This window comes from Zalophus californianus, chromosome 2 (genome assembly GCF_009762305.2).
Source record: "Zalophus californianus isolate mZalCal1 chromosome 2, mZalCal1.pri.v2, whole genome shotgun sequence".
NCBI classification, from domain to species: domain Eukaryota; kingdom Metazoa; phylum Chordata; class Mammalia; order Carnivora; family Otariidae; genus Zalophus; species Zalophus californianus.
Window position 1 is genome coordinate 59,065,750 of NC_045596.1, and position 12,812 is coordinate 59,078,561.

The following is a 12,812-nucleotide window of genomic DNA, read 5'->3' on the forward strand; positions in this document are numbered from 1 at the left end:
TGACAGCATCTTCTCCTTTCAAATCTGCTGTTTTCTAATGGAAGGAGAAAATTTCCAAGAGAAAGCAGATCCTAGAACCATCCTTTTAGGATATTACTACTTGTAAAAACCTTAATTCTAACTTCTTCATTTTACTTATGAAGCAACTGTGCCCACACAAAGTAGAGTGTGTTATATTTGCAAATTTTATCTTTCAGACCTTTTTGAGTCCCTGAAATTCAGCACCTCTTTCCTATGGGGTAAAGGGCATGAGCTTTGTAAAAAAATACACTTTTACCCACTTCATTTTGTTCCAGATTTGCTAAAAGTTTGATTGCCAATTAAGCTCGACATTGTTGTACTTTGCTTACTTTATAATTAGTAGTTAATATATTTTAAGTCTTTGCATGTCTAACTCTTCATGTGAATCTCCATGTTTACAAGTAATTTAATGGCAACTTGAAAATGTAGTTTTTTAACAAGGACAATTATAGAGGAAGTGACAAAGCCAAGAAGTGTAAAAAGAATATTTATAAATAATGTGGGCACATTATAGACAAGCCACACAATAACTCAGATTTCTTTTTTTTAAAGATTTTATTTATTTATTTATTTGAGAGAGAGAATGAGAGAGAGAGAATGAGGAGGGGAGGGTCAGAGGGAGAAGCAGACTCCCCACCGAGCAGGGAGCCTGATGCGGGACTCGATCCAGGGACTCCAGGATCATGACCTGAGCCAAAGGCAGTCACTTAACCAACTGAGCCACCCAGGCGCCCAATAGCTCAAGTTTCATTAGAAGTTTTTAAAGAATGCTTTAGTTGGCTGTTCAAATGTTTACTCTGCTTCTTGTTGTTGATTCTTCATTTAAATCAAACTCTGTGTTTTAAGGAATTGAAACATTTGGGAAAAATGTGGTTGTAGCTGGAAGATCCAAGAATGTAGGGATGCCCATTGCCATGCTTTTACACACCGATGGAGAGCACGAACGGCCGGGAGGTAGGTTGGACCTTGATTCCATATACTCTTGCGATTTTCTTCGTTCTTAAAATCATCAGGTCAGGATGCTTGGAAATGCGACTTGGTATATTCATGGGTTTATGCAAATAAAAGCTTCCCTTCTTCCTCATCTAATGACATGAGCACCTTGAAAGTGAATAAAGAATTGCTGGAAATACATGGCCCCTTTGCCCCTACCACTATAATTTTAGCCATATACACTTCCTTTAAATAATTGACAGTATAAACATTAAGAAAAAAGTGGAAAGCCACTAAATACATAACAGTCACATGTTGATAGACTTCTGCATGCTCACACCCACACCCACACCCACACCCACACCCACACCCATAGACACTCACAAAGCCCTATGGAAAAAGAAACCCAGTGATGACATATCACTTATCTAAAACGATGAATGAGATTTTTGAATATTGCTTTCTCCTTCCTGGGCCTAAGAATTTAAATATTGCCACTAATCAAAATGTATGTGTGGATCATAGTAAATTAGGGCCTGATGATGACTCCAGGTAACTTTAAAAAGCCTTAGTCTTGAGGAGCTCTTTGAAAGGCCAAATCTAGTAATATGCACACAGTTTTCATAGTGAACATCTACAGTTCTAGTGTTACTATTCACTTGTAACTTAATCTACTAGTGTTTATCTGTCTCTTAGGATATAATATATTGATTCATATTTGCCTTTATGCAGTAATTTCTATGTTAAGCAAGTTAAAATAACCAGAAATGTTTACCTAGGTATACCGTTTTTGTTGGAAAATTTTGACTTGGTGTCAGTGTGTAATTTTTTTCTTCATTTTCAGCATTTTATTTTCTTATCTCATCGATAACATAACAACCAGCATTATGTCACTCCACGACTTGCATGGTACTTTCTCATAAGCCATCTTATTTCATTCTCAGTCATTCTGGCATATATTAATATTACTTGCATTTTGCAGCTAAAAGAAATGATCTTTAGAGAGTTCAGGTGACTTACCCAAGGCCACACAAGGAAATGGTGAATCCAGAGCTGGCAGCTGGATGCTGACTGTGTTTAGGAGGATAGACTTGGGGCTCAGACCCCTCTCCTGCCATGCCCTGTGTCCTTGGATGAGACATTTATGCCATGCTAGTCACCTCTTCCCATATCCATAAAGTGCAAATAATATTAATATCTCCTTCACTGGGTTATTGTGAAAATTAGATGAAATATGGACGTAAAGCTCTAATTATAGTGCCTGACATATTAAATTAAGTAAGTGCTTGGTAAGTGTGAACTGTGGCTATTACTATTATTTCCATTATATGCTTAACTTAATGATCTATGGCCATATTAACCATAAGGTGTGGAATAACATGATCCAAGGCTGATGATGTATTCTTTACCTTCATTTGAAATTTTATTGTCTTTTTCTGGTGGTTTTATGTTTGCTTTTTTTGGATTAAATCTAGTCTTTGTTGCAATAATTTGCATAAACATAGAATTTATGAAGTCTGTAAAATATTTGATTAGAAATATGATGTCATAATATTCCAAATCATACTTTCTGTTGTACTTTTCTTATAGATATCAATATATTGTATGCTAATTTCTTGATAAGTTTCCATTGTCTTAAGTACCTAAGTCTAAGAAAATCAATTTATCCCTTCGTTATGCAATTTTAAATTAGACATCCCTATGTCATAATACATATTAATTTTGTAAATATCTTACACTTTGTATTATAAAATATTCTCATGAATGCACGTTAAAAATTAAATAAAAGTGGAATTAGTTATAATACTGGTCACTTAGAGGTTAGGTAGTTAAATTTCCATTTATTATAGCAGCACCTAGGTGCCGTTATAATTACAGTATCTAAAAGGTAATAAATTATATTAAAAATGATGTTGAGCAGTTTGCAACATGAGTGGTGTTTAATCTCATGCATATTTAATGGAAGTGTGGTGACATACATGATTAATATAATGAATTGTTGAGAGCTGCTTACTGAAGATTTGGAGTCTGTGGGAAAGTTAATATTTCAAACGTCCCCGTCTGTTAGAGCAGTAATTATGTTCAGTGACTACATGTGCATTGTTAGCTAATGGAGATAATGAAGGGGGATTAACTCGGCAAATTCATATCTATAGAACTGTTCTGATGACACTCACAATGTTGAGCATTCAGCTCATACTGTATTTCTTTGCCAGAAGAGATTCAGAACCCTAATGATTCATTTGTGTCTTAAAGCCAAAGATAATTGTGCTAGAAGAAAAACGGCCATACTGTAATTTAGCTTGATTAATATGTGTCTTACTCTTGGCTAGCTTTTAGTCCTGATTATTTAGGACATAAATTCCAGCTGTTTGGTGAGAAAGAGCTTCTTTTAATTCCTCAAGGGCTTGAAATATTTAAAGGACTGAGAATGTGCTAAAATCTTGAGACAAAAGGTAGTGCTGATGCTCAACACAGCAGGATGCTGCAGGGAGATTATGTTCTCCTGAGGACATGTCATCGCAGAAGGCTTTGTTGCGGACATGGCATTTGAGCTACTCTGTAGTTTCTAGAGAGTAGTTGAGAGATGGTTCTTGTCTTTCAAGAGCTACAGTGTTGGTGGTAAAGGCGGGGGGGTGGCGTAGATACAGAGGCACATGATATACAAGTATGGGTGTTTTAAATTATAGATAGTCAATGGCACAAAATAAAATCTGGCATCTCTAAGCAAACATTGCATTTGCTTAGGGAAGCCTGTGATTAATTGAGGGGATGTAAAGATACTGACAATGGAGAATCTCTTCTCTTGAGCTCCACTCCTTTTATGGATGTTTGAGGGCCATTGTGACCACCTAGAGGACACTGTGTATTCTTTTAACTTCTTTGTATGTGGTAACCTACCCAGTTTCACCTTTTTTCAGAATGGAAACTGAATACCATTGGTATCAGCCCAATGTCTTTATTTTTAGCTTTATCGTGAGGAAGTAAGAGAGAAGTTCTTGAGTTTCTCTAAAACAGAAATTCCTGCAAGATAACAAAGTACCATAATGACCAGGTGTTAAGATTATTACTTGTCATCAAAAGAATAAAGAATCTGATTTTATTTCAAGTTATCTTAGAGTAAATGTCTCTTCATATTTTATATTCTTATGTAGGACATCGCATCTAAACAGATTCCCCCTAAACGGCCACGACATGGAGTTACACGCTTCTCCTTTAGCTGAAAGGTTGTGGTATCATTGTAGTCCCTGCATTGATGCAGGGACCTTTTCTTTTTTAAAGATTTATTTATTTATTTGAGAGTGAGTGTGCTCACACATGTGTTAACGGGGGGGGGGGGGGAGGGCGGGAGGGAAGAGGGAGAGAGAATCCCAAGCGGATTCCCCACTGAAAACAGAGCCCAACATGGGGCTCAATCTCACAACCCTGAGATGGATCATGACCTGAGCCAAAAACCAAGAGTCAGACACTCAACCAACTGAGCCACGCAGGTGCCCTGGTGCAAGGACTTTTTCAAATAGCATTTTGAAAAGGACAGCAACAAGGTCTATGGGTTCAGGGATCTTCTTGAATTCACTCAGACAATATGCATTCAGTACTTAATTCTCTGTGAAACGCTGTGGGGAACAGTGGTAGAAAAGGCTTAGTTCTCTGTTTCTGGAAGATGACTGTCTGCATCTGACCTCTACAGAGGTCATCTTTGGACACAGTTTTCTCCAAACACTGCTTCTGCATTGGTGTTCAGCTTTTGAATTCAAAGCTACCCTTCTGCCATACCTTTCTGTCTATCAGGTCATTTTTATTCAAGGGGCAACCTATCTAAATGGAAAACCATAAGACATTTTGCCAAGAGAATGCCCTTCCTTTGAGAAAATTGGCTCCAGGTATGAAAACACTTTTGCCAGACTGGGAACATTATCTCTCACCTGCAGGAGGTGCTGTCAGGAGGTAACACAGGAGTGGAGGTTCCAGGTAGTGCAACGTGATCTGAGTGGTATGTGTGATTAAGCTCAGCCCAGTGCCAGGTTGGGCCAGGCATTCTCGGGTTTCAAAGAGAGGAGCCAAATAGGAACGCCTAGGAATGCAGGAGTCATGCAAAGGCTCACGCCACAGGGCCTGAGACTTAAGTCTTGTTGGCAGCAGAGTGGAGTGGGATGTTTGCTACCTCCATGGAATGAACCATTGTCAAACTGGGGCAGGGAGGACGGCAGGCATTTCGTCGCTGTTCCTCCCATCCCATGACCCCTAAGTTAGAAGGCCCCCAATAAGATATTGGAGATATTATGTCTTATGATGCCTCCGTGTCCATTAGACCTCACTGAATTCCAGTGCTGAGTTTGCATAGTGGAAAGTAATAGAAAAAAAAAAATGCTTGTTCTAGTCTCCTTTTCTTAGCTGAATAATAAGAGTACTGCTTAATTTTTTTTTTAAGATTTTATTTATTTGAGAGAGAGCACGAGCTGGGGGAGGATCAGAGGGAGAGGGAGAAGCAGACTCTTCATTGAGCAGGAAGCCTGATGTGGGGCTTGATCCCAGGACCCCTAGAACATGACCTGGGCTGAAGGCAGACACTTAACCACCTGAGCCACCCAGGCACCCCCAGTACTGCTTAATTTTTAACATCTCCTAAATTCAGCCAGCTCTTATCTGGAAAGCACTGTACCTGGAAAATAGCATGTATTCTTACACCAGGCAGCTGGGACTATTACACTCTTGCAACTAACATTAACCATTATTTAAAATGTAATGTGACATCTAAGCCTTTCTCTTTCCTTTTCATTTTCTCTCTTTCCCCATGACTTCAGAGTACAAGGCATTTGTTTTATTACTGGCACAGAGCATCCCTTTTCTAGTGTCTGTAAGCCTGTGCATTCGAGGTACCACTCGTAAGGTTATTGTGGTCTGCTCCACACTGCCCTTCAAGGCATTCCTCCTGCCTCTTTCTTCCTGGGACCTGATGCTGAAGCTCCATAGAATCCCATGCTGGTCTTCAAACATGCCATGTCTTCCACGCCTCCTTGCCCTCATGTACCCTGTTCCCTGTGCATGGGACTCAGCGTCCTACCTCCCACCCGTCTTTCCAGATGCAGCCCAAATCTTCTGCTTTATGCATGTTGCATATGCTGCGATCGCAATACTAATCCTCTCACATGTTGATCACCTACTTGTTCTTTCCTACACATGCATAGTGAACTTGAACTTCTCAATGACAAATATGTGTCTGGCTTTTTTGTATCTCTGAAATCTAGCACAGGGCTTGGCACGGAGTAATGCAACCAGCCAGTCCATCAATAAAAGTTTTTTTAGTGTTTCCTATGTGCCAAGTACTGTGCTAGTATTGTAGAAAGTGAGACTACAGGCTGGAAATTTAAAATAAAACTGTCACTTACTGAAAACAAAAAATGCCTGTATATTGAGAAGGAAGGGGAAGAGGGAGAGAGAAGTAGCTAGGTGCTTATCACACACTAATTCCTTCATATTTTAAAATTACAGGCATTTATATAAAAGTATAACTTAAGACTCCCCTTTCCCCAAGAATCAGATCACAGGTGAGGAGGGTGGCTCATGATTGTCAGAGGAAGGGGAGAGGAGATCTCAGGACACTGGGAATGGAGGGGAGGATGCTGCTGGCAGCATTAATTGAAAGAGGTCACAGTGTTTTCCCAGTAAAATGCTTAGGATCTCTCCTTTTCTTTAGGCTAACTTTGTTTTCCCCTCAACCTGCTGATAGATGTGGGTGTCTTGTTACAGAGGGGCTGATTTCTTTTTCACTAAGCGTGGGGACTATGATGGTGAATATATCAGCTCTTGCTCTGTTCTCTTGAGCCCACAGCCTAGTAGGAAAGACAGCCAGCCATTAAACAGTTAGGTAGGAAGGATTAATCACCACAATCGTGCAAAGAGCTGCAAAAGACGTAGAGCTTTCCGTAATAAAGAGTTTAGCTATAGGAAGGAATAGTTTCTAAATACAGTTATAGATGAATGTTATGCCTTCCTGTTGCCCACGTCCTGTTACTATTCTTCACTTCAGACCAAAAAAATCCCACCTAATAGGCAAAAACAAAACTATATTCTACTTGAAATTATGAAAAATTCTATCTACGGCCATACCACCCTGAAAGCGCCTGATCCCATATGAAATTATTCGTAATTCCTAAAATCTGGAAGAAAACATTTCACTCTCTACAAAATAAATAGTTCATACCATAAATATAAATGATGATTTAGTGATTTAAAAAAATAAAGTCAGGGGCTCCTGGGTGGCTTAGTCGGTTGAGTGTCCAACTCTTGGTTTTGGCTCAGGTCATGAGCTCGGGTTCGTGAGACAGAACCCCACTGGGCTCCACACTCAGCGGGGAGTCTGCTTGAAGATTCTCTCTCTCCCTCTCTCTTACCCCTCCCCCTGCACACTCGCTTTCTCTCCAGAATAAATAAATAAATCTATAAAAACAATAAATAAAGTCAGTGCCAAGAGTGTTATATATAAAGGTACTAAATGTGCTTCAGTAGTGTCTGAAGTTTCTTCTATTTTTTTTTTTCTTCTTATAATTTGTTGCTTTTCTTATTCTGAGGTCTTTTTCTATTTCCCATTGTGAATATTTCTGAAGACCTTCAGGACATCCCAGTGCTGCTTCTCTTTGTCCCCTCCCTCGTTGTTCTGTTTTAACCCCTCACCTGTCATCCTACAGCGTTGTAGATAGGAGTGTTCCCTCTTACTCACGTCTTATATGTCAGCTCAGATATAACTTCTCGAGCAGGCTTCTCTGATTGCCTGTCCCACCCTCTCACACACACCATCACGGACACACTGAAGAACTTTTCCTTCACATCATTTATCCACTCGTGATTAGCATTTCTTAGTGTCATTATTTGATTAATGTTCATCACACTCACTGGACTGTTAACCCCACAAAAGCAAAGACCACATCTGTTTATCTTCCCATTTTATCTCCTGCACCTCACACAATAGCTGTCCAGAGAGTCTTTGTTCAACAAAGGAATGGGTAAATTTACTTGTCGACCAAGAGTATCATGAAAGATTTAATACAACTGTTCATTAGCAACACCAATGTACCACAAAATCTTAAGTGGGTTTGATTTAAAAAGAAAAAAATGGGAGAGGAGTTGTTCAAATAAGTTTGGGAAATCTGGATTAAATAAAATTGAACCTATAACTTGACTGTGATATTTCTCAGACTTTAATGTAGTATTATAACATAGCCTTTAACACGGGAAGCACTGTGAATCTCTGAGAGGGTAATAATATTTAGTATTTGACTCTGAAAGTTGGTTTTTGATTTTTGTTTTTTCCCTAACAAAATACATATATTTGTATTTATATTTGCTCTATTTGCATCTAGATATTTGCGGTTTGTACTAGCATATCCCCAGAAGTCTAGTCTTTTTCCACAGAGAGGATGAATAGAAGGGCAGTAAGCAGTACAGTGTTCTTTGAGAAGTCTGCATATTTCACTCTCAAATGCAGGCAGAAACCTTGGAAATACTTGTTTAGTATTCATGTATGATCTTTTAAGCATGTTTGCAGAATAAGACTTTGTAGTAAAGTCCTTGAGTTTATTTTCCTCTGTTAATCTTGGAGAGCAGAAAGTAAATGCAAAAATTATATAAAGCTGTAACAAACAGACCCCTTCTGCACCAACACACACACACCCCTTCTAGCCAAAACAACTAGAAAGGAAAAAACAATACTTTGGCTCATGTCAGCACCCCTTGTCCCATGCCTAAGCTGGCTAGCTCATTTTGGCTAGGATTTGGAAGGGTCTGATTGCTTTAGTCTTTATAGCTTAAAATCTGTTTCACAATCAGAAATTCTGTCAATCCTGATTTGGCAATTTGGTACCATGGGGAATTTGGTCACCTGAGGAATTGATTCACGTAGATGACTTAAAACATTTCATCCCCTTAACAGGAAAATAATCCTAGAAATATAAGGTTTCAAAACCAATATCTTATTTATGATTGCCATATTGTTCACACCATAGCTGCAGTCTTGAATGGTGAAGATTGACTCCTAGAGCAGGAAAACCTAGTGTCAATGAGCATAGACTCTTTGGTCCTATTGCCTGAACACACATTCTCTTCCTGCATGTCCCTGTGAGATCAGGGCATGCGTGGTTGTTAGGAGAATTAAGTGAGCTGATCCCTGTAAAGGATTTAGTATTCACACATGGAGAGTGTTGAGTACATGTTACCTATTACAGTATATTTATTCTAAAAAGTATTTAAGGTGGGCCACAGCAATAGTTGAAACACAATGCCAATGTGAAATAGTTAAAAGGGAGAAGCAAGGCCTCGAACTAAAACAGAGCCAAGAATAAGGCTATTAAAAATAGGCATATCATTAAATCCTCATGGATGTATTACCACTGCCAAGCACATTGCTTTTCATATACTAGTGCTGAATATATGTTGGGTGAATTTGTTTGAGTCTAAACTATACTTTATGATTGGGTCACTAATTTCATCTTGAGAGCTCTTTCCCCAGAAAAAAATGATCGGTTACCCAATTAAGTGTCTTTAGAATTAAAAATAAATAGGGCGCCTGGGTGGCTCAGTTGGTTAAGCGACTGCCTTCAGCTCAGGTCACGATCCTGGAGTCCTGGGATTGAGTCCCGCATCGGGCTCCCTGGTCAGCGGGGAGTCTGCTTCTCCCTCTGACCCCCTTCCCTCTTGTGCTCTCTCTCATTCTGTCCCTCTAAAATAAATAAATAAAATCTTTAAAAAAAAAGAATTAAAAATAAATACATGCTCGGGATAAATAAAACATTTTTTGGTGTTAAAACTGAAAAGTAATTTCTCCTGAGGGTTCATATAAGCAGGAAACTATGTAATGAACTGAGTAATATTCATAACATGCTTTTTAATTTAATGAAATGGCCACATCATATAGGGCTATTTCTGTTATTGCTTAAGCACGGATTAAAGCTAGCACTGGTATGCATTTCTTTTATTTCACCAGCTATTTCTTCTCATTCTCTGTTTCTGGGTCATTCTAGTCTTCCCAACTTCTAAACCAGTGGTTCTCAACCTTAGCTGCCCACTAGAATCATTGAGGGGCTTTTAAAAATATGGTTGCCTGAGCCCAACACAGAACAATTAAATCAGAATCTTTCAAGTTGGACCTGAGTATCAGTATTTTTTAGAACGCTTCATAGAAGATTCTAATATGGTCAAGGTTGAGGACAACTGCTCAAAACATTGGAATAAGCCCAGGGTTTCACTTCTCATTCCAGAACCATTTCTAGGTCATCTTTTCTAGTCCCAAAGTCTTAAATATAACCCTCTGTTTTTCCTAGGTGTTGAGACCCCTGGAACCACTGTCCACTTGACAAGTCCACTTGGATGGCCAATAGGCACTTCAAACTTACCATATGCAAACCTTCAATCTTAATTTTACTCCCCATAGTCTGTCCTGTCTTAGGAAGTAGCACTGTCAGTTCACCCTTGCTCTGTTGTTCAGGCCACCCTTGACCTCTCTTTCTCTCACACCTCATATCTTACCCATTAGCAGTCTGTTTAAAATATACCCATGCTCACATCCACCAAAAAGATCCAAGTTGAGACAGCCATCGTCTTTCACTCGGAGCACTATGAAATTTACAAGCCAGTTTCTCTGCATCCACCCTTGTCCCTCTCCCATATGTTCCACACGGTGGGTCTCAATCACCCATGGCTTCCCATAACACTCAGCACAACATTACATCAGAATAAAGTCCAGATTCCTTCATGTGATATGCAAGACCTTACAGGAGCTGGCCTGGGCTGCATCTTTTTACTCGCTTCCTACCATTCTCACCCTCCATCACTGCCCCCCAGCCATGGCTGCCCTTTGCTTCCCTAGAACACACATCATACGTGCTCATGTGTCAGGGTCTTTGACTTGGTTTTCCTTCTTCTGGAATGCTCTTTTTTGAAGTTATTTACATAAATTATTTTTCTGATTTCCTTCGGGTTTCTCTCCAAATGTTACCTCCTCGGGCTGTCCCTCGCCACCTTCTCAAAATAGCACCCATGCTATTATTCTGTATTCACTGACTCTGCATTCCTTTCTTCATAACATTTATTACTACATAGAATTTTATTCTATGTGTATTTTTTTCACTTGTATATTCTCTTTGTTGAATAAATGAATCTGTGACTTCAATAATTTTTGGCCAAATAAAGGGGCAGATTTTTAAAAATACCTAGAGACACTGGTGGTGAGGACTCAGTCCTCCCTAATAATACTCTTTGTCTCAAAGGTACTTTGAGATAGTTGTTTAAGAGGAGTGAGCTTGAAATGGTATTTGACTAATTAAAAATGAAACCACATTCCTTAGTTGTCATCCTCCTAGTGGCTCAAGTTGTTTGGAAGATAACTGAAGGACTGATCTACAGCAAATCAGACCAGCCAGGTCTTGACCAGATACAAACGCATTTAAAGCCTGGCCCATTTTAAGCATGAAAAGAAGGCTTAGCTCTGAGTGCTCTATAACTACCTCTGTTATTTAAGCGATTTAATCCAGAAAAAGCAACTCAAGTTGAAATAGAAAACTTACAGCGGCACCTGGGTGGCTCAGTGGGTTAAGTGTCTGCCTTCAGCTCAGGTCATGATCCCAGAGTCCTGGGATCGAGCTCCACATCGGGGTCCATGCTCAGTGTGGAGTCTGCTTCTCCCTCTCCAGACTCTGCCACTCCCCCTGCTTGTGCTCTCTCTCTCCCTCTATCTCAAATAAAAAAAAAAAAAAAAAGAAAGAAATGGCAACCTTACAGTAAATGGAATTCAGGAGTCAGGAGAATGCAGTACTATCCTGGGTGGCTCAGTCGGTTAAGCGGCTGCCTTCGGCTTAGGTCATGACCCTGGGGTCCTGGGATCGAGCCCCACGTCCGGCTTCCTGCTTAGCGGAGAGCCTGCTTCTCCCTCTCCCTCTGCCTGCCACTCTGCCTACTTGTGCTCTCTCCCTATCTGTCTGTCAAATTAATAAATAAAATCTTAAGAAAAAAAGATCTGGGAAATGGCCTCTTGATCATTTCACAAATGGTAAAAACTAAAGCTAAAATCGTCCTTTTTGTATTAGAGGCACATGTGTTTTCTGCCATTAGCTGGCCTCTTATCAGTACTGCTGGTGTACGTCAGATGGGGTCTGAAGGTAGAATGTATACCAGAGGAAAAAGAAGTGTCATCCAAGATCCCTCAGTGGCTTCCTAAAAGAGGCAGGGCGATTGTCCAGAAATGCTGTTCTGCCAACTGACGTGACAACATTGTGGTTGCTGGCCCTGAATTTGTAACTCTGAACCCGGGCAGTGCCGCTTCTGACTGCCCAGTGTGGACGGAGGCTGTGGAGCGCCATGATTAGGAGCTTGGGCTTTAGAGCCAGACTGACTTAGTTTGAATTCTGGCTCTTAGATGGTTTGTATGACCTTGGAGAAATTACTGGACTTCTTGTGTCTCTTCAGGTTCCTCATTTGTAAAATGCAAATAACATTAGTTTCTTTTTTTAATTGACTTATTTTTTTTGACATAGTGTTCCATGATTCATTATTTGCATATAATACCCAGTGCTCCATTCAACACATGCCCTCTTTAATATCCATTAGTTTCTACCTTATAAAAAATACTCTCATGGTATCTTGTGAAGATTGTGTGATAGGAAAATGTGTGATAATATGTGTAAGGTGCTAGAACAATGTTAGACGTGTAGTATGTTCTTACATAAGGGTCATCTTAATCACGTATGTTTAGGCTCTGTCCATTTAGCTGCTACAGAGAATTTCTCTGTAGAGAGGTTTTTGTTTGTTTGTTGTATGCTACAAGATGCAATCACAGCTTACAAAGAGAATAAGAAACATATTCCAGT

At 39.7% G+C, this 12,812-nt stretch overlaps 1 protein-coding gene across 3 annotated transcripts in view; it reads left to right on the forward strand.

Annotated features, from left to right (window-relative positions):
- Positions 1 to 12,812, forward strand: part of MTHFD2L (methylenetetrahydrofolate dehydrogenase (NADP+ dependent) 2 like) — a 134,877-nt gene that overhangs the window by 42,374 nt on the left and 79,691 nt on the right. For all 3 annotated transcript variants that reach the window (XR_003521091.1, XM_027600648.1, XM_027600649.1), the window contains exon 5: positions 868 to 975. Coding sequence is in view for 2 of the 3 variants with exons in the window: in XM_027600648.1 (XP_027456449.1) it covers positions 868 to 975 (108 nt within the window). In the remaining variant the exon portion in view is untranslated. The remainder of the gene's footprint in view (positions 1 to 867; positions 976 to 12,812) is intronic.